Source organism: Vulpes vulpes, chromosome X, assembly GCF_048418805.1.
Source record: "Vulpes vulpes isolate BD-2025 chromosome X, VulVul3, whole genome shotgun sequence".
NCBI lineage: Eukaryota > Metazoa > Chordata > Mammalia > Carnivora > Canidae > Vulpes > Vulpes vulpes.
Window position 1 is genome coordinate 62700351 of NC_132796.1, and position 23354 is coordinate 62723704.

Consider the following 23354-nt stretch of genomic DNA (forward strand, 5'->3'; position numbering starts at 1 on the left):
TATTTTGTCTTCTTTGATAGAGAAAAAATATACAGAGTACAGTTCATAGGAACTGCATAGTTATCTTGCAAATGGCATCCATTTACCACCTTTCCATGACAAAGACTTCTTTGGGGGGGCAGGTCTTATATCCTAAGAGCTAGTCTTATTTGAATTAATCTCATGTAACATAGTGTTTCATCCAGATTCTAGCTTTATCCAGCTTATCCTATTGCATTTCTGTCACTGAGGTCAAGGCAGTTGTAGTTTGTTTAATGTGCATGGTTCCTTGTACCTTGGGCAGTCTCCCATGGTAGTCTTAAAATTCCCAAATCATTTAAGTCACTAATAAAAAAAAAAAGTGGATGTAAAAAGATAAATATTCAAATTAATAGTAAGTAACTATACTGTTCTTTTAAAAGAGTTTTTCTTTAATTGTTCCATATGTATAGTAATTGTAATGTACAGGATATTCAATCTTTTCCTCTGGGAACCAAGATTTAGAAAAGTATTTCTCCCTTTGAAACATTAAATTAGAAGGAGAATGAAATGAGGTGTATCAAACATTTCTTACTATTTAAAAGGTGTCAAAATTACTGTTTTGTCAGTTCAGTTGAATAAAGGGCAGATGTTATAATTTGATAGCTTGAGGAAAGTCCCCCTTAAAGAACTGACATATTCTATAAAATGTTTCTATTTGGTGCCATAATGTAGAAATATTTTGCTGTTATTCTGAAAGATATATGTTCAATACATACCATACCAAACCCTCAAACATATCCAACTTTCTAAGCAGACCAGAGACTTAAAGGTTTGAATGTTTGTGATTCTGAGAGTTTACACTATTTTAGTTTTAGTGAGCATCAAATAAGTAATAATGTATTAATTCCTATGAATCTGGTAACAACTGCCCATAAATGCTCATAAAAATGTGTTCTCATGACAAGAAAAAAGAATTTAGTATATTTTAATGTTTCATTTTATATGAGAAAAAAGATTTTTGTGATAAAAATTCATTTTTTTAAAGATTTATTTATTTATTCATGATAGACATGGAGAGAGAGAGAGAGAGAGAGGCAGAGACACAGGCAGTGTGAGAAGCAGGGTCCATGCAGGGAGCCCAACGCGGGACTCGATCCCGGGTCTCCAGGGTCACACCCTGGGCCGAAGGCAGGCGCTAAACCATTGAGCCACCCAGGGATCCCCTAATTCATTTGACATTATTTAACTACCTGTTATAGGTTAAACTGTGTTCCCCCAACAAAAATCATATGTTAAAGTCCTAATTATTAGTACCTCAAAATGTGACCTTGTTTTTTTTTTTTAATTTTTTTTGAAACAAGGTCTTTATAGAAGTAAGAAGTTAAAATAAGGCCATTAAGATGGGTCCTAATCAAATGTCTGGTGTCCTCATATAAAAGGAAACTTTGGACATAGAGACAGACATACTCAGAGGGAAGATGATAGAAAGACATACAGAAAAGATGCCACGTAAAGAGAAAGGATTAAATATGGATCTAAAAACCAAGGAATTCCTGAGACCACAAGAAAGAGATGGGCATTGAAGAGCTCTTTCCCTAAAGGCTTCAAAGGGAGCAGGGCCTGACAACATGAAGATTTCATACTTCTGGCCTCCAGAACTGTGAGACCATAAACTTGTGTTGTTTAAGCCACCCAGATTGTGGTACTTTACAGTCCTAAGAAACTAATACACTGTCCTACTTCAAGAATGTCCAAAAGACAAGTTTCAGGCTTTGTCTTGGCTGGACATACTTGTATCCACTGAGCAGATCAATATGAATCTACAGTTGTCTACAGTAATAACTCGGTTTGAAGTTCTGGTAGCTCTACATGCCATGGAATTACCATTGCCCTACTACAGTTTTGAATGTTGTACTTGGTCTCTCAGCTGAATTTAATGAAATTTTTAAAATGTGACTTGAACTATAGTTTTCTAGACTTTTGCATTGTATAGGATTTTACGTATCTGCTCATATATACTGTTCATTTGAAAATTCATTTTATATTTTTTAATATTTTTCAAGTTTTTATTCAATTTCTAGTTTATATTCTATAATATAATATTGGTTTCAGGAGTAGAATTTAGTAATTAATCACTTAAATATAACATCCAATGCTCATCACAAGTGCCTCTTTAATATCCATCACCCATTTAGCCCATCTCCTGCCACCTCCTCTCCATTAACCTTCAGTTTGTTCTCTATAGTTAAGAGTCTCTTATGGTTCGCCCCCCTCTCTTTTTTCCCCTCCTTCCCCTATATTAATCTGTTTTATTTCCTCAAATTCCACAATTAGGACAAAGTTATAATGTTTTAAATTATAATTTTTGTGAGACCAGTTTAAAAGAAACATGCAAAGCATCTGTATTAAATTCAGGTTCTACCATTAATTTCCTATGTGACTTGACATATCTTTACTTCAGTTTCCCTTCCAGTAAAACAGGAACAATAATATTTCACATGAGAGAATGAATATGAAAGTGTTAAGGATGATTTGAAGGGTTGTACACATAATGAGGTATTATTATGACTCATAGTGGCCTTGCTTGGCATTTAACAATTGAAAGTCATTTTAACTCTATTAAAATACGAATAATTAAAAATTATACACTTCATAAGCTTTAAAACAAAATTTACATACCTCATCCAAATTTAGCTTCTCTACTTTTCTTATTGTTTTCTCATAAATAACATTGTTTCCTGGGAAGAAATGGCCTCCTCGTAGGAATGGAGAAAGTGGTTCCTATAAAGACAATAATGACTATGTTTTGTTTTGAAAAATACTTTTTCAGAGGAACTTTAACTTAAGCAAATATCTAGTCTCTAATCAACTCTGAGATAGTAGCATACTAGGAGAATGGAATGCTATCCCAACAAGGTTTGGAGAGATATAAGGAAATAGTAATAAAGATGGTCTGTTTTCTCAAACAGAGCAATCTGAATCGCCCCTACTACATTCTACTAGGTCTAACAAAATGTTTTAGGGGAATTGGAAGGGAGTGAGAAAGAAAATTTTTTCCCTTTTGTGAGTATTGTGAGTATTGTGAGTTTCCGCTGAAATAGACAGGCATGAGGTCAACTTCATTTAAATTGAGTTCACTGGCAGGTTTCTTTCTATGCAAAAGTATTATTGGAGAAATGCAAAATTAACAATTCATTGCTGAGCTGTAAAGTAGATAAAAAGATTTTTCCCCCCTGGAACTCAGCTTTGGTGCCATTGAAGCATACAATTCTTACTTGTGATTATAATCAAAGCTAAATCTCTCTGTACAATGTATGTTTTGAATACTAAAAGCATAATAGAGTCTTTAAGTGCTACTGTATCCCCATATAATTAATTAAGTTGATATAGGATTATCCAAGTGCTTTAAAGATATCAGCCAATGAAATAAAGGCTGGTGACATGTCCAAGATTAGAAAAAAAACAGGGAAGGACTAATAAGAATCATATCAAGTATAAAATATATACTATATTACTATATTTCTTTCCCTTACTTTGGTTTTCATATGAGTCTACTTGTATGGAGGGGGTAGAGGTTGTTTTGTTACAAAGAAAAATTGCATTCATTTTTTTTTTGTAATATGAGGAACAGTATAGAAGAGGATTTACCAAGCCTGCTACCAGTTAATATGTATAAGACCATTTCAAAATAAAAAAAAAATGTCAGCATTTTGTCATCTACTACTGTAAAAACTCTTAAAACAACTGAATGAAAACATGGGTTGTTGAGAATGCAAGAGACCCTTGAATCCAAAGCTATATATGTCTTATATTCAATTTTGAATAAAGGGTGTTCCTGGAATACTTTGGTGAAACAAATGTGCAAGTGATTAAATTTGGCTAGTTGATTATTAAATCTAAAGGTAGATATATTTAGAAAGATTCCCCTAGAAGCTCTTTTGTGTTTGCTTGTCTTTGTAAAAAAGCTTTTTTGGTAGTTATTTGCAATCATGAAACATATGTTTAAGAGCTTGCTATGGACAGTACACTTTGCTAAATTTTATAATGCATGAATCAAACTTAGATTATTACCAGGAACACTGAATATTGATCAGTATTCATGAAACAATATCTAGCAGCCTATGTTTATAATGTCCTCAAGCTAAGAATGATATTTAGATTTTTTTAAGATTTTATTTATTTATTCATGAGAGACACAGAGAGAAAGAGAGAAAGGCAGAGACACAGGCAAAGGGAGAAGCAGGCACCATGCAGGGAGTTGGATGCAGAACTCGATCCCAGGACCCTAGGATCACGCCCTGGGCTGAAGGCAGGTGTTAAATGACTGAGTCACCCAGGAATCCCCAATATTTAGATTTTTAAAGGACTATAAATACAAAGAAGGCCAAAATCCTATGGGGACAGCAAAGCCTAAAATATTTACTATAATGACCTTTAGAGGAAAAGTTTGCTGATCTCTAGTATAGACGATATATGAAGATAAACATCTATAATACTGATTTTCAATAGGGAAAAACTGAGAGCCTTTCCCCTAAGATTAGGAACATGACAGGGATATACACTCTCACCACCGTTATTCAATATAGTACTAGAAGTCCTAGCCTCAGCAATCAGACAAAAAAAAAAAAAAAGGCATTCAAATTAGCAAAGAAGAAGTGAAACTCTCCCACTTCTCAAATATGATACTGTATATAGAAAACTGAAAAGACTCCACCCCAAGATTGTTAGAACTCATACAGCAATTCAGCAATGTGGCAGGATACAAAATGAATGCCCAGAAATAAGTGGCATTTCTATACACTAACAATGATACTGAAGAAAGAGAAATTAAGGAATCAACACCATTTACAATTGCACCCAAAACCATAAGATACTTAGGAATAAACCTAACCAAAGAGGTAAAGGATCTATACCCTAAAAAACTATAGAACACTTATGAAAGAAATCAAATATGTAAAGAGCTGGAAAAACATTCCATGCTCATGGATTATAAAAATAAATATTGTGAAAATGTCTATGCTACCAAGGGCAATTTACACATTCAATGCGAATCCCTATCAAAATATGGATATTTTTGCAATCAGAATAGACCTATAATAGCCAGAGGAATATTGAAAAAGATAACCAAAGCTGGGGCATCACAATGCCAGATTTCAAGCTGTATTACAAAGCTGCGATAATCAAGACAGTATAGTCTGGCACAAAAACAGACACATAGATCAATGGAACAGAATAGAGAATCCAAAAATGGGCACTCAACTCTATGGTCAACTAATATTCAACAAAGCAGGAAAGACTATCCACTGGAAAAAGGATGGTATCTTCAACAAGTGGTGTTGGGAAAATTGGACAGCCACATACAGAAGAATGAAACTAGACCATTCTCTTACACCATACACAAAAATAAACTCAAAATTGATGAAAGATCTAAATGTGAGACAAGATTCCATCAAAATCCTAAAGGAGAACACAGCCAACAACCATTATGAACTTGGCCACAGCAACTTCATGCAAGATACATCTACAAAGGCAAGGGAAACAAAAGCAAAAATGAACTATTGGGACTTCATCAAGATAAGAAGCTTCTGCACAGCAAAAGAAACCATCAACAAAACTAAAAGATAACCTACAGAATGGGAGAAGATATTTGCAAATGACTTATCAGTTAAAGGGCTACTATCCAAGATCTATAAAGAAGTTATGAAACTCAACACCCAAGAAACAGAAAATCCAGTCATGAAATGGGCAGAAGACATGAACAGAAATTTCCCCAAAGAAGACATACACATTGGCCAACAAGCACATGAAAAAAATGCTCCAATCACTTTTCATCAGGGAAATACAAATCAAAACCACAATGAGATACCATCTCACACCAGTGAGAATGGGGAAAATTAACAAGACAGGAAACAACAAATGTTGGAGAGGATGTGGAGAAAGGGGAACCCTCTTGCACTGTTGTTGGGAATGCAAACTGTTGCAGCCACTTTGGAAAAGTATGGAGGTTCCTCAAGAAGTTAAAAATAGAGCTACCCTACTACCCAGCAATTGCACTTCTGCATATTGACCCCAAAGATACTGATGTAGTAAAATGCTGGGACATTTAAACCCCAATGTTTATAGCAGCAGTGTCCACAATAGCCAAACTGTGAAAGGATCCATGATGTCCCTTGACAGAATGGATAACGAAAATGTTGTGTGTGTATATATACACACACACACAATGGAATATTACTTAGCCATCATAAGAGATGAATACTCACCATTTGCTTTGATATGGATGGAACTGGAGAGTATTATGCTGAGTGAAATAAGTCGATCAGAGAAGGACAATTATCATATGGTTTCACTCATATGTGGAATACAAGAAATAGTGAAAGGGCTTATAAAGGAAAGGAGGGGGATTGAGTGGGATAAATTAGAGAGGGAGACAAACCATGAAAGACTCCTAACTCTGGGAAACAAACAAAGAGTTGCAGAAGGGGAGGTGGGTGGGGGAATGGGGTAACTGGGTGACGGGCACTGAGGAGGGCACTTGATGGAATTAGCACTGGGTGTTATAGTATATGTTGGCAACTTGAATTTAAATATAAATATAATAAAACTATTTTTATATACCCCAAATTAATGAGACCATAAAATGTTTGTCTTTCTCTGATTGACTTATTTCACTCAGCATAATACCCTCCAGTTCCATCCACATCAAAGCAAATGGTGGGTATTTGTCGCTGGGTGTTATTCTATATGTTGGCAAATTGAACACCAATAAAACAATAAATTAAAAAATAAAAATTAAAAAATATAAAAAATAATAAAAAATAAAAAAGCTAAAGTTTAAAAAAAAAAGCCTATAATACCAGGTAGAAAACAGCAAGTTCCTAGAAGAGGTACAGAGAAATAACTTATGGGATGGAATTCAGAAGAGGAAAAATTAAAATTCATGTGGCAGTACTCAAGTAGGCTACTTGGATCAGGTGGCATTTGAGAGAAGGTTAAGATAGGCTTTGCATATGAGGACATGAAAGAAAATGGTATTCCAAATGTAGTAAACAAAATGAGGCATGAAAACAAGGCTGTGAAAGTGTAAATTACATATAAGAGAACAGATGGCAGGTGAAGATTGGTATTGAAAGCAATGAGAAGTTCTTGAATGCTTTAAACAGGGATGGGAGGTGAACATGCATCTACTTCAGCAAGATTCATTGGAGAAAGGAAAGAGTACAGGTGAGGAGATCAGTTAAGAGATTACCCAAAATCATCAAGGACAGTACTTTCCAAAGATGACTGTAAGATCTTATATCTGAGAAATCTACTATACAACCAATGGTGCCAAAAACAAAAGCGAGAAAAGTTGAGACACACTGAATTTTATGTGCTCCTGGTAAAACCCGAGGTCTGATTCATGGTTTTACTCCTCATAACATTTAGTAAATATATAGTGCATAGTAATCCCTTAAATATGTACTAAATTATTACAAAAAATTTGCAGAGATTTTTACCAAAATGTGTAAGAAGGCATTCAGGTTATAAATGTCCAACACACAGGTGAGGGGGGATTTCATGGCTATATTTCTAGAATCATATGCTTAGATGATCTTATTAAATTCATGTAATTGGTGAAAAGGCAAGTGAATATCAAAGACATAACTACATAAGTCTTAAGAGATATGAAAATCAGAAGAGAAAAATGAAGAAGTCAAGTGAAGAAAAATTTTCATAAATCAGTGGAAAGGAGAATGACAGTATATATGCTTCAGAGAGGTCAACAGGTGAGAATTCCAAAGCAGATTGGATTTGGACTACTACAGATCCATTGGATTGGACTATTAAAATTAGTGGAAGAAGAAATAATGGGAAAAAGTTCTAGAGTCATAAAACCTGTATTTAGTACTGCCTCTATCATCTACTTGCTGTGGAAAGTCATTTACCTTCTTTGAGGCTGTTTTCTTATCATAGTGATAGTAATGCAGAATAATTTATATCAAGCAAAATAACATATTTTAAAGTAACTTTAACTGTGATTTTAATGTATAAATGATATTGGCTTTTAATAATATAGTGATATAACATTTTAAGTCCATACTGCATTTAAAAAGTTTATAAGAACCTTGTTAGAACTATTCTAAGATATCAAGGTAAAGTATATACAAAAAATAGGCTTATTGAGGGCAGGGACTATATCCATCTTGAAAATCCCGTAGTGATAACTGGATGAAAAGAGATGATATGAATGTTTATCTTAAGGATATAAGCACCTTCTAGAAGGAAAAACAAAGTTAGCAAAAGAAAATTTCTCTTTGTTTACTATAAATGCTGAACCATTATTGTTGTTAAGAAGAAAAATGGGTTAGGTCCTAACAGTGTTGATTCCCTCGCTTTTTTAAATGACTTACTGAAAAAAAAAAGACTTCCAAGTTTAGGGGACTATTATTTTCCCAAAATATGTAAGAAAGTAAAATAAAATTTTATTATATTTGAATAAATCATTCTGAGTAAAACAGATCAGCAAAATAAATTTAATTAGAAGTCAGATTTTTCACAAATGAGCTGGTAGACAAATTAACTATTTTGGCAGCTTATTTTTTATCTGTACATTTGTTTTTTTTATAATTTTTTTTAACTTATTTATGATAGTCACAGAGAGAGAGAGAGAGAGAGAGAGGCAGAGACACAGGCAGAGGGAGAAGCAGGCTCCATGCACTGGGAGCCCGACGTGGGATTCGATCCCGGGTCTCCAGGATCGCGCCCTGGGCCAAAGGCAGGCGCCAAACCGCTGCGCCACCCAGGGATCCCTATCTGTACATTTGAATTGGTGCCAGATCCACCCTAAAAATTAGTAGGTGTCTTCAAAAATGGCTGATCTTATCATTTTAATTGTTGATTTTAGAACCTCTGGCAGTAGTTCTCACATCTAACCAAGTACATAATCCCCAGCATCCACTTTGTTGTTCCCAGGCAGGCCATGAAAACTTGCTGAAGAAAGTTACAAAATATTTGCTGATTTGGCTCTGTACAAATTCAAGTTTTTTAACTTTAAGAGCCCTTCTAACCTTCACGGTCGTAGTCATATTTCTCAAAATTTCTACAACTCTGCTTACAATTTTTTCCCAATTTCTTCAATCCCCTGTGTTCACATTCTCTCATTCTCTTTCTTCTTCTTGAGAGAACCAAGATCTATCCAATGATATTCCTTCATTTTCCACCCTACCTCAAAAATCTCTTCAACTTCTGCTACTTCCATCTCATTACCAAGAAAGACATACTCCTCCTTTTATCCTGAAGTCACTTCTGTAGAGAATCCTATTCCTTCTTGTCTATTCCAGAATTGTGTCCCATTTGTCCCCTTTCTATGTGGCATCTTTAGTCTTATTACTGGTTCTCCCTCTGCCCCTCCCTCTATTCTCTCTCTCTCTCTCTCTCTCTCTCTCAAATAAATAAATAAACAAATAAATCTTTAAAAAATGATCTGGAGAGAGGTGACTGGTTGGCTTAGTTGGCTAAGTGTCTGACTTTTGATCTCAGCTCAGGTCTTAATCTCAGGGTCATGGGTTCAGCCCCCCAATGGGCTCCACTCTGGGTGTGGCACCTACTTAATAAAAAAAATGACCTGGAGAAAAGTCACATTTGAGATAGAGACTTGGGAGTTATTCCTCTGAAAATTGTCATTGTAGCTGTGAGAATGACTGAGAAAACTGATGGGTAATAGACAGGTACAGAACCTTGTGAAATGCCTAATTTAAGAAAACAGAAATAAATCTCTCAGATCTCCAAGATTCTATTTTATCCTCTTGCTACAATCCCATCTTTACTTCTTTTGCCAATATCCTTCTGAGAAGAGTAATCCTCATTTATTTCCTCCACTTCTTGATCTATTCACTCATTAGCTTTTCAATGTTAACTGTAATAATACCTTTTATACCACAATAAATCCTTCTCTGATTCCCCAAAAAGTGTTATCTCCAATCCCTGGAACATCAATAAGACTTCATCTGTAGGGGAGGAGCAAGATGGTGGAAGAGTAGGGTCTCCAAATCACCTGTCCCCACCAAATTACCTAGATAACCTTCAAATCATCCTGAGAATCTATGAATTCGGCCTGAGATTTAAAGAGAGAACAGCTGGAATGCTACAGTGAGAAGAGGTCGTGCTTCTATCAAGGTAGGAAGACAGAGAAAAAAGAAATAAAGAAACAAAAGGCATCCAAGGGGGAGGGGCCCCGCGAGGAGCACGGTTAATGCCAGGGCGAGTGTCCCCAGGACAGGAGAGCCCCGTCCCGGAGAAGCAGGAGCTGCACCAATCTTCCCGGGTGGAAAGGCGCCCGCAGGGAGTTAGAGCAGGACCCAGGAGGGCGGGGATGCCCTCAGGCTCCCTGGGACACTAACAGACACCTGCGCCCCGGGGAGAGTGCGCCGAGCTCCCGAAAGGGCTGCAGCGCCCACGCATTGACCCAGGTGCAGCTCGGAGGGGCTCGGGCAGCTCTGCGCGGAGGGGGCTGCGGGGCCCTGGGAGCAGCTCGGAGGGGCTCGGGCGGAGGATCGGCGGAGAGGTGGCTGCGCCGCCGAGAGCGTGAATCAAACACCGCAGGCCCTGGACACTGGGCGCCGGGGAAACAGCCCAGGATCCGGGCTCACCCCGGGACAGGCAGAGGCTGGGAGGGCCAAAGAAAGCAAGGATGCTCCTGCCCGGAGCTGAGCAGATCAGCGGCCCCGCCCCCGGAGCATACAGAACCCTGCAGACAGAGAGCTCCATAGTTACTGCTGGAGCTGAATCCAGGGCTCCAGAGCTGGCCGCCGCCACTGCAGTTGTTCCTCTTAGGGCCTCACAGGGGTAAACAACCCCCACTGAGCCCTGCACCAGGCAGGGGGCAGAGCAGCTCCCCCAAATGCTAACACGTGAAAATCAGCACAACAGGCCCCGCCCCCAGAAGTCCAGCTAGACGGACAAGTTCCAGGGGAAGTCAAGGGACTTAAAGTATACAGAAACAGAAGATACTGCCCCGTGTGTTTTTGCTTGTTTGTTTGTTTGTTTGTTTTTGCTTTTGCTTTTTGCTTTTTGATTTCGGTTTGCTTCCCCCACCACGTTTTTTTTTCCTTTCTTTCTTTTTCTTTCTCTTTTTTCTCTTTTTTTTTCTTCTGTTTTCCTTTTTTCTTTTTATCTTTTCTTTCCTTCTTTCTCTCCTCTCTTTTTCTCCCTTCCCCAATAAAACCTGTTTTTGGCCACTCTGCACTGAGCAAAATGACTAGAAGGAAAACCTCACCTCAAAAGAAAGAATCAGAAACAGTCCTCTCTCCCACAGAGTTACAAAATCTGGATTACAATTCAATGTCAGAAAGCCAATTCAGAAGCACTATTTTACAGCTACTGGTGGCTCTAGAAAAAACCATAAAGGACTCAAGAGACTTCATGACTGCAGAATTTAGATCCAACCAGGCAGAAATTAAAAATCAATTGAATGAGATGCAATCCAAACTAGAAGTTCTAATGACAAGGGTTAACGAGATGGAAGAACGAGTCAGTGACATAGAAGACAAGTTGATGGCAAAGAGGGAAACTGAGGAAAAAAGAGACAAACAATTAAAAATCATGAAGATAGATTAAAGGAAATAAACAACAGCCTGAGGAAGAAAAACCTACGTTTAATTGGTATTCCCGAGGGCGCTGAAAGGGCCACGGGGCCAGAATATGTATTTGAACAAACCATAGCTGAAAACTTTCCTAATCTGGGAAGGGAAACAGGCATTCAGATCCAGGAAATAGAGAGATTCTCCCCCCCTAAAATCAATAAAAACCGTTCAACACCTCGACATTTAATAGTGAAGCTTGCAAATTCCAAAGATAAGGAGAAGATCCTTAAAGCAGCTAGAGACAAGATATACCTGACTTTTATGGGGAGGAGAATTAGGGTAACAGCAGACCTCTCCACAGAGACCTGGCAGGCCAGAAAGGGCTGGCAGGATATATTCAGGGTCCTAAATGAGAAAAATATGCAACCAAAAATACTTTATCCAGCAAGGCTCTCATTCAAAATGGAAGGAGAGATAAAGAGCTTCCAAGACAGGCAGGAATCGAAAGAATATGTGACCTCCAAACCAGCTCTGCAAGAAATTTTAAGGGGGACTCTTAAAATTTCCCTTTACAAAGAAGTTCAGTGGAACAATCCACAAAAACAAGGACTGAATAGATATCATGATGACACTAAACTCATATTTGTCAATAGTAACTCTGAACGTGAACGGGCTTAATGACCCGATCAAGAGGTGCAGGGTTTCAGGCTGGATAAAAAAGCAGGACCCATCTATTTGCTGTCTACAAGAGACTCATTTTAGACAGAAGGACACCTACAACCTGAAAATGAGGTTGGAGAACCTTTTGCCACTCAAATGGTCCTCAAAAGAAAGCAGGGGTAGCCATCCTTATATCTTATACACTAAAATATACCCCGAAGACTACAGTGAGAGATGAAGAGGAACACTATATCTTACTTAAAGGATCTATCCAACAAGAGGACTTAACAATCCTCAATGTATATTCCCCGAATGTGGGAGCTGCCAAATATATAAATAAATTAATAACCAAAGTGAAGAAATACTTAGATAATAACACATTTATACTTGGTGACTTCAATCTAGCTCTTTCGATATTCGATAGGTCTTCTAAGCACAACATATCCAGAGAAACGAGAGGTTTAAATGATACATTGGACCAGATGGATTTCACAAATACCTACAGAACTTTACTTCCAAACAACTGAATACACATTCTTCTCAAGTGCACATGGAACTTTCTCCAGAATAGACCACATACTGGGTCACAAATCGGGTCTGAACCGACACCGAAAAATTGGGATCATCCCCTGCATATTCACAGACCATAATGCCTTGAAATTAGAACTAAATCACAACGAGAAGATTGGAAGGACCTCAAACACGTGGAGGTTAAGGACCATCCTGCTAAAAGATGAAAGGGTCAACCAGGAAATTAAGGAAGAATTAAACAGATTCATGGAAATGAATGAGAATGAAGACGCAACCGTTCAAAATTTTGACATGCAGCAAAAGCAGTCCTGAGGGGGAAATACATCGCAATACAAGCATCCATTCAAAAACTGGAAAGAACTCAAATACAAAAGCTAACCTTACACATAAAGGAGCTAGAGAAAAAACAGCAAATAGATCCTACACCCAGCATAAGAAAAGAGTTAATAAAGATTCAAGCAGATCTCAACGAAATCGAGACCAGAAGAACTGTGGAACAGATCAACAAAACCAGGAGTTAGTTCTTTGAAAGAAGTAATAAGATAGATAAACCATCAGCCACCCTTATTTAAAAGAGGAGAGAGAAGACTGAAATTAATAAAATCATGAATGAGAAAGGAGAGATCACTACCAACAGCAAGGAAATACAAACGATTTTAAAAACATATTATGAACAGCTATATGCCAATAAATTAGGCAGTCTAGAAGAAATGGACACATTCCTGGAAAGCCACAAACTACCAAAAATGGAACAGGAAGAAATAGAAAACATGAACAGGCCAATATCCAGGGAAGAAATTGAAGCAGTCATCAAAAACCTCCCAAGACATAGAAGTCCAGGGTCAGATGGCTTCCAGGGGAATTCTATCAAACGTTTAAAGAACAAACCTTACCTATTGTACTAAAGCTGTTTCGAAAGACAGAAAGAGATGGAGTACTTCCAAATTCGTTCTATGAGGCCAGCATCACCTTAATTCCAAAACTAGACAAAGACCCCACCAAAAAGGAGAATTACAGACCAATATCCCTGATGAACATGGATGCAAAAATTCTCAACAATATACTAGCCAATAGGATCCAACAACACATTAAGAATATTATTCACCCTGACCAGGTAGGATTTATCCCCATGATACAAGGCTGGTTCAACACTTGTAAAACAATCAGTGTGATTCATCATATCAGCAAGAGAAAATCCAAGAACCATATGATCCTCTCATTCGATGCAGAGAAAGCATTTGACAAAATACAGCATCCATTTCTGATCAAAGCTCTTCAGAGTGTAGGGATACAGGGAACATTCCTCAACATCTTAAAAGCCATCTACAAAAAGCCCACAGCAAATATCATTCTCAATGGGGAAGCACAGGGAGCCTTTCCCCTAAGAACAGGAACAAGACAGGGATATCCACTCTCACCACTGCTATTCAACATAGTATTGGAAGTCCTAGCCTCAGCAATCAGACAACAAAAAGACATTAAGGGCATTCAAATTGGCAAAGAAGAAGTCAAACTCTCCCTCTTCGCCGATCACATGATACTCCACATAGAAAACCCAAAAGCCTCCACCCCAAGATTGCTAGAACTCATACAGCAATTTGGTAGCGTGGCAGGATACAAAATCAATGCCCAGAAATCAGTGGCATTTCTATACACTAACAATGAGACTGAAGAAAGAAAAATTAAGGAGTCAATCTCATTTACAATTGCACCCAAAAGCTTAAGATACCTAGGAATAAACCTAACCAAAGAGTAAAGGATCTATACCCTAAAAACTATAGAACACTTCTGAAAGAAATTGAGGAAGACACAAAGAGATGGAAAAATATTCCATTCTCATAGATTGGCAGAATTAATATTGTGAAAATGTCAATGTTACCAAGGGCAATTTACACGTTTAATGCAATCCCTATCAAAATACCATGGACTTTCTTCAGAGAGTTAGAACAAATTATTTTAAGATTTGTGTGGAATCAGAAAAGACCCTGAATAGCCAGGGGAATTTTAAAAAAGAAAACCATAGCTGGGGGCATCACAATGCCAGATTTCAGGGTGTACTACAAAGCTGTGGTCATCAAGACAGTGTGGTACTGGCATAAAAACAGACTCATAGATCAATGGAACAGAATAGAGAATCCAGAAGTGGACCCTCAACTTTATGGTCAACTAATATTCAACAAAAGAGGACAGACTATCCACTGGAAGAAAGACAGTCTCTTCAATAAATGGTGCTGGGAAAATTGGACATCCACATGCAGAATGAAACTAGACCACTCTCTTGCACAATACACAAACATAAACTCAAAATGGATGAGAGATCTAAATGTGAGACAGTATTCCATCAAAATCCTAGAGGAGAACACAGGCAACACCCTTTTTGAACGTGGCCACAGTAACTTCTTGCAAGATACATCCACAAAGGCAAAAGAAACAAAAGCAAAAATGAACTATTGGGACTTCATCAAGATAAGAAGCTTTTGCACAGCAAAGATACAGTCAACAAAACTAAAAGACAACCTACAGAATGGGATAAGATATTTGCAAGTGACATATCAAATAAAGGGCTAGTTTCTAAGATCTCTAAAGAACTTATTAAACTCAATACCAAAGAAGCAAACAATCCAATCATGAAATTGGCAAAAGACATGAAGAGAAATCTCACAGAGGAAGACATAGACATGGCCAACAAGCACATGAGAAAATGCTCTGCATCACTTTCCATCAGGGACATACAAATCAAAACCACAATGAGATACCACCTCACACCAGTGAGAATGGGGAACATTAACAAGGCAGGAAACCACAAATGTTGGAGAGGATGCGGAGAAAAGGGAACCCCCTTACACTATTGGTGGAATGTGAACTGGTGCATCCACTCTGGAAAACTGTGTGGAGGTTCCTCAAAGAGTTAAAAATAGACCTGCCCTACGACCCAGCAATTGCACTGCTGGGGTTTTACCCCAAAGATACTGATGCAATGAAACGCCGGGACACCTGCACCCCGATGTTCTTAGCAGCAATGTCCACAATAGCCAAACTGGGGAAAGAACCTCAGTGTCCATCGAAAGATGAATGGATAAAGAAGATGTGGTTTATGTATACAATGGAATATTACTCAGCCATTAGAAATGACAAATACCCACCATTTGCTTCAACGTGGATGCAACTGGAGGGTATTATGCTGAGTGAAGTAAGTCAATTGGAGAAAGACAAACAGTGTATGTTCTCATTCATTTGGGGAATATAAATAATAGTGAAAGGGAATATAAGGGAAGGGAGAAGAAATGTGTGGGAAATATTAGAAAGGGAGACAGAACATAAAGACTCCTAACTCTGGGAATCGAAGTAGGGGTCGTGGAAGGGGAGGAGGGCGGGGGGTGGGGGTGTCGGGCCCTGAGGGGGGCAAATGATGGGATGAGGACTGGGTGTTATTCTGTATGTTGGTAAATTGAACCCCAATAAAAACAAATTTATTATAAAAAAAAGACTTCATCTGTAATTTTTTCCTGGCAGGTATCATACACCCCACCATATATTTTATATAGCTATTCGTGGACATACCTCATTTCCCCTGCAAGAGGAACTATAAGCTCTTTTGGTATGGCAACCATGTCTTGTTTCCTATCCTCCTATTTGAAGGGTATACAGTGCCCTCCCCATAGCAGGAGCTCTACAACTAGAAAATTAATAAAACTGATTAATATCAATTGGAGTCTATCTACTGATAGAACAAAAACATTTTCTTCACTTCTAGGTCAAGTTATATACCAGAATACGTGAATGCTTTGGCTAAAATGACAATGAATGCAGAATGAAGATCATGAACAACCAAAAATAAAAAAGAAGGTTGAACAGAGGTAGAAGGAAATCATCATAAGAGAAGTAGATTGAGATCAATTTAATTACAAGGAGCAGAAGTGAAGATTAGACAAGCTGGGAGGTGAAAGAGGATAAAGTTGCCATTTAGGAGGCTCAGCTTATTATAAATATTGTAATTAAGTCAGAATCTTCTCCTAGGTGGATTTAAAAGAGCAAACAAAAAGGCATATTCATAGATAAATAAAATGGGAGATATATCAAAATAGGATTTTCAAGCTGCTCTGAAAAACCAGTTAGATTATTTCTGTTTACAAAAGCATAGCGGTTGAAATTTGTTTTATTTCTCAATAGAGAGTTACAAGCTTTAAAATAATCATTACCATCTTTTGGAGGTTTTCCTTGAGAAACAATTTGCTTTTTGGTAGTTGTACACAGTCAATATAATAAGCCTTTACATGGGCAGGCTCAGTGGTACAAATATGTTATGTATTTCCATACATACCTCTAATTTCTCTGCCTTGAAAGGGAGATAGGACATAAAGACTCCTAACTCTGGGAAACGAACTAGGGGTGGTGGAAGGGGAGGAGGGCGGGGGGGGGGGAGGGGGGGTGAATGGGTGACGGGCACTGAGGGGGGCGCTTGACGGGATGAGCACTGGGTGTTATTCTGTATGTTGGCAAATTGAACACCAATAAAAAATAAATTTATTATTAAAAAATAATTTCTCTGCCTTTTATTACACTGGGATGATGGGAGGGAAGTTGTTATGTAGATGAGTATCTGGATCCTAATTCACCTACATCTTAATTTGCAAATGTATCTTTTCCAGATCATCATTATTCAATTTCTGTTCCCATTCTTTTATTTGTAACTGAATGGTTTGGGTCTAGTTAAGAATTCAAGTTTCAAGAAGATTGGGACTTTGTTTTTGTTCGCTGCTATATACCCAATTCTTGGAGCAATTTTTAGTACATAGTAGACAATTTATAAATATTCAGTGAGTAAATAACTGAACTTCTTTGTGCTTCTTTTTCTCACCTTTTTAGGATTAAATAGGATAAAATATGTAGATCTTCTACCACGGAGCATATGTCCAATAAACATGAATTCTTCCCTTTCTTCATTAACTTAAGAATAAGAATTTACCTAAAGTCATATAAGAAACACTGGCAAAGTAGGTTGGAATCTAAATTATTTGATATTTAAAACTTACTCTGTGAATATATCCTATGTAAACAGAGCAATTCTCACATTATGAAAAAATAGTGCTATCTAGAACTAATTTTTTGAAAGCCAAGAATATCAAGTGTAATATGCATCCAAATATATATATATATTCCCCAGTTTCTGTATGAAGGAAAGGAAAAGGAGAAAGAGGGAGGAAGAAGGGGAAAGTGGTCATGTTATAGAAAAATGCACATTTTCATCTGCCAAGCTTTATGTCTCCCTTCCCCAACACACTTTTCAGATCTGTTGTTTAAACATTTAATTCTGAAAGAAGGCACAAGCAACTCATTTAATATAATCACATTCTCCTTTGATACTTATAAAGATATGTGAAAACTGAAGCAAATGTTCAAAATGATCATCCCCCCACCACAAGAGCTTGCATGCTCATATGTTCACACATGCACACACTTTCACATCTGAAGTAAATAATTATTTTATTTTGTGAGTGAGGGGAGTATTCTTTCCTGCAATATTGGAGAAATAGAGATCAAAGCAAAGAATTGCCATATTATTATCTGTGGTACAGTTTCTATCTGTGATACTTTGTCCCTATAACCCCAAAGAACCTCCTGTTGCAGCTAAAGAAGGGCTATATATGGTTTTGTGTGTGTTGAGGAAGGATTTTTACTGTGGGAAAATTTTTTCTTAATTTTCCCCTCAAAATGAAATAGAGAATAATATCCTAGTTTGTAAAATATAAGCTTTATATCTTAGAAAACATCAATATAATTTTCAAAAGAGTTCATTGCTAGGCACCAAAGTTCATAGCATAGGCAAAAAAAAAGGCATGGAGGCAGTTTTGAACTTTTCATTTTTCATTTTTTTCTTCCTAGCCCATATCTCAATGGAAAATCTAAATAAATTAAGGATTCCAGTCCCTGATGTAACAGCTGATAGCTGCTATGTGAAGTCAGTGAAAGAACCTTGTCCTTTTTGGGATGCCTGGGAGATTCAGCAGTTGAGCGTCTGCCTTCAGGTCAGGGTGTGTGATCCAGGAGTCCCAGAGTCAGTCCTACATCGGGCACCCTGCAGGGAGTCTGCTTCTCCCTCTGCCTATGTCTCTGCCTTTCTCTATCTCTGTGTCTCTCATGAATAAATGAATAAAATCTTTTTTTAAAAAAAGAACTTTGTCCTTTTTCCCCTTGGCTCGAAGGGTACAAAATCCTTTGTAGTACAAAGGTGGGGCTATAGATGTAGAAAGATTTTATGATTCAAGAATTTCCATGCTGCTTGGAACTGTTGTGTCACTAAATCAGAAAATATGGACACATAGTTGTCTGAAATTAAAAATGACTTTTTAAAATAGTGATTTGAAGGGGCACAAGCACTCCAAAGTTTATAGCAGCAATGTTCACAATAGCGAAACCATGGAAAGAACCCAAATGTCCATCAACAGATGAATAGATAAAGAAGAAGATGTGGTACATATATACAATGAAATATTAGTCATCAAAAAGAATGATGTGAGTAGAGCTAGAGTGTATTATGATAAGCAAAATAAGTTAGTCAGAGAAAGATAAATACCATATGACTTTACTCATGTGTGGAATTTAAAAAAACAAAATGGATGAATATGGGGGAAGGGAAGGTAAAATAAAATAAGATTAAAACAGAGAGAGGCAAACCATAAGAGATTCTTAACTATAGGAAACAAACTGAGGATTGCTGGAGGGGAAGTGGATGGGAGGAAGGGATAATTGGATGATGGGAATTAAGGAAGGCAATTGATATAATGAGCACTGGGTGTTATATGCAACTGATGAATAAAAAAATAAAATAAAAAACTAAATCTTTAAAAATATTTTAAAAATGACTTTTTAATACTAATGATTATAAATTAACTTTATAACTGGAGGGAACTCCCCAATAGTCTGATTTTAGTGATTGGGTAATTGACTCACCCTTCTCATTTAAGCTATCAACTTCTAAGGAATTATAGGTTGAGACAAGAGTTTGGGTGATATAGTTTACCTGTTCAGGATTTTGTACTATGTATCTCTTAATATTAGTCTGTGGACATGCAGTGACTTTCACTGTTGGAGAAAGGAGTTCCTGTAAAGAAAGATAAAAGCTGCATATAATTATAGTTGCTTAGTGACCTTGAAGTCATTAAAAATAATAGGGAGCAATTTTCAGAGTGAAATTTTAAGTCATTTGCATAAATGATGACATGTGAATTTGTGGTTTTAGTTAATTTCAGCCTTAGAAACATATATTAATGCATGTGTTTATGTGTTTAGCACTGTTAACTATTTCTATTATACTCATTTCATGGTAATTATTACACATTCCAGGCATTTTGATGAGAGTTTCAAAATCTTCATTACATTGTAAATGCCCCACAGTATTAGAAGAAAATATAGCTTAATATTTATTAGTTATCTCCTATTTTAAAAAGTGGAAGGAGGGACGGCTGGGTGGGTCAGCGGCTGAGTGTCCACTTTTTGGCTCAGGGAGTGATCCTGGGGTCCAAGGATCAAGTCTTGCATTGGGGTCCCAGTAGGGAGCCTGCTTCTCCCTCTGCCTATGTCTCTGCCTCTCTCTCTGTCTTTCATTAATAAATAAATAAAATCTTCAAGAAAAAAATTCTTTGGGATGCCTGGGTGGCTCAGTGGTTGAGCACCTGTCTTTGGCTCCGGCATGATCCCAGGGCCCTGCAGGGAGCCCGCTTCTCCCTCTGCCTACGTCTCTGCCTCTGTGTGTGTGTGTGTGTGTGTTTGTGTCTCTCATGAATAAATAAATACATGAAATCTTAAAAAAAAGAAATAAAAAATTATTTAAACAGAAGGAGACACAAAGAGAAAAATGTGTGTTTGTATGTGTGTGTGTGTTTGTGTACTTAAACATTTAAATCTTCAGGGTGTTGGTGGGAGAAGGCCATAAATAACATTAAAAGGGAGACAAAACACTAGAACAAAGTCATTTGTAAACTTTTGATGGAAAAAGAATCAATATCATTAATATAGAGTTTTTATACCTCAATAAGAAAAGAATTCCTACTAGTAGAAAAATGAGCAAATAACATGAACATTTATAATAGAAGAAAAACAAATGGTTAATAGACAGCAAGAAGTATTCAACCAAGCTAAGAATCAAATAAACATAACAACAGAATACTGTATTTTAATTAGAAAAAAAATAATACTGATGAAGGTGTAGTTAGAGGAGCACTTTCCTCCGGAGAGGGGGAAGATTAATCATCCATAGGCTGAAATATGTAGCTATTAAAATAAGGATTTTGAGTAAATACAAATTTACATGAAAAAAGCTCATAATATCATATAAGGGTAAGTGATAAATGAAGATATGAATAAGCATATATGGTATGATATAAATTATTTAGTTGAATGAAAGAAAACAAAATGTTAATAATACTATCTGTGGGTAAGACAAAGGGTCATGAGTGATTTTTATTTCTTTTACTCTACAATTTTTTATGGTACCAAAATTCTCTACGATAAACATATTTGCATTATCAGAAATAAAACACAGTAAACCCAATTTTAAAGCCTTCATTATGAAAAGTAGCAGCTAATGCAATTTATTGCCTGGATCTGAATGCAGTGAATAGCTCTGTGATTTAAGTGGACTTACTTTTCTGAGGTAAAACTGTCTTGGTGGTCCTGTAGGGCTCTATATCTATCTCTGTTGCAGCCTTTATCCCACTGTTCTATGTTTTGTTGTGTATGTGACCCATGCTAGTCTGTGAGCTTTTGAGAATAGTAATTGGGTCTGTTACATCTTTGTACAATATTTGATACATAGTGAGCACTTAACAAATGTTTGCTAAATAAATGCATGACTCTAGGGGCACCTGGGTAGCTCAGTTGCTCAAGTGACTCACTCTTGATTTTGGCTCAGGTCATGATTTCAGGGTTCTGGGAGCCCAGCACAGGGCTCCTTGCTCAGCAAGGAGTCTGCTTCTTTCTCTCTCCCTCCTCACCCTCTGCCCCCTTCTCACTCTTCCTCTCTGTCTCTCTAAAATAATAAAGAAATATAAATAAATAAATAAATAAATAAATAAATAAATAAATAAATAACTCTAACCAACTTAGCTCTAGGCTAGGCCAAATTGGGAAGTGGTAGACAAACTTTTGAGAATTTTATTTGTTTTGCATGAGCTCACCTTTTTCTTACTGTACTAATGTTTGGAGATCAACTTTTGTCTCTTTGTTCCCTTATTGTCCAAGCTCATATCCTGGCACCTCATCTGGGCAGGCCTGCTTTCCTAGAGCACCATCTTTCTCCCTCTTAGCCCCCAAATCCCATATCCTTTATACTCCCTTCCTATGTAGTAACAAACTTATAACGTTTAATTTTTATTTTCTTATGATTCACTTTTTAATGTATGGTGACCAGCTCATTAAACACATATATGTCAATATGGTATTTAACTATTATTATAGGTACCTTTTGAAGATATAATGCCTAGACTGCAGGGTAATCTTAAAAGTGAGATTATTAAGTTGTGAAGGCTAAGGGAACTAGATCCTTGCATGTCTTTCAGATCATGTACCTTGGAGAAGGGCTAGTTCTGACCCTATAAGATGTTCTTTCTGAATGTAAACTTACAATGCTATCACAAAGTCAGGTACTTAATCATTCCAAGATCTAGGTACTTTATTTGTGCTAAAATCAAGGACTCATAAAATATATATAATTATTAGGAGATCCTTGAATCCATTAATAAATAAACTACACTCAAACTGAAAGCAATCAGATTGAATAGACAATGAAACTGAAAAATCTCAATTCACAGCATTTGTTTCAGCACTTGTTTCACATTCTTTTAATGGGCTGAGCTGATTATCATATGTGAGAATCTCCTTTCTGGTTTTGTATTCCTGACATTTTGTAAATGTGTAGAGCCTTAGGAGGACTTAAAGATTACTTAAACATATGAGCAAGGCTTACATAAAAAGAAAAGAATCTAGTCTAATCCTTAACTTCTTTTACCTGTTCAGTATTTGGGGTTATATGTAGACTGCTTGGGGAACAAGTAGATATTTTCAGAGTTGGAGAATGGAGTTCCTGTTGAGAAAAAAAAGGGGGTATCAGAAATGGTTACTAAACAGTGTCATTTGAATGGACTACCTTCTTTAGGTATTATTTCCCTTAATTTAATAATAAACTACTTTTTCAGGAGTAATAACTTTAGTGTTTTATTAGATGATATCCAAAGAGCACATTACTGTATTCCTTTCTTAGCTTTGCTAGTAAAACTAATGATAAAATAATTTCTAGAATATTTTGATAACACCTTATTTATTCTTGTACTAATTGTTTATATCCTTCTTTTCTTTTGGAAATATCTGCTAATACACACTCCAATGTTAATATATGTCTGTAATTTAGCAAAATGCAAAATTTGTCAACACAAAAACATACGATGCAAAGATTTTCTAACCATGGTAGGAAACTACCTTTGAAAACTTAGTTAAGAGGGAGGGGCAAGATGGCGGAAGAGTAGGGTCCCCAAGTCACCTATCCCCACCAAATTACCTAGATAACCTTCAAATCATCCTGAAAATGCATGAATTCAGCCTGAGATTTAAAGAGAAAACAGCTGGAATGCTACAGTGAGAAGA

At 36.9% G+C, this 23354-nt stretch overlaps 1 protein-coding gene across 1 annotated transcript in view; it reads right to left on the bottom strand.

Annotated features, from left to right (window-relative positions):
* POF1B (POF1B actin binding protein) overlaps positions 1-23354 on the bottom strand; it is a 112863-nt gene that overhangs the window by 74966 nt on the left and 14543 nt on the right. Inside the window, exons 3-5 of the mRNA XM_026016762.2 lie at positions 22723-22797; positions 19738-19818; positions 2641-2742 (exon numbers count right to left, since the gene is read on the bottom strand). Of these exons, the coding sequence (XP_025872547.2) occupies positions 2641-2742; positions 19738-19818; positions 22723-22797 (258 nt within the window). The remainder of the gene's footprint in view (positions 1-2640; positions 2743-19737; positions 19819-22722; positions 22798-23354) is intronic.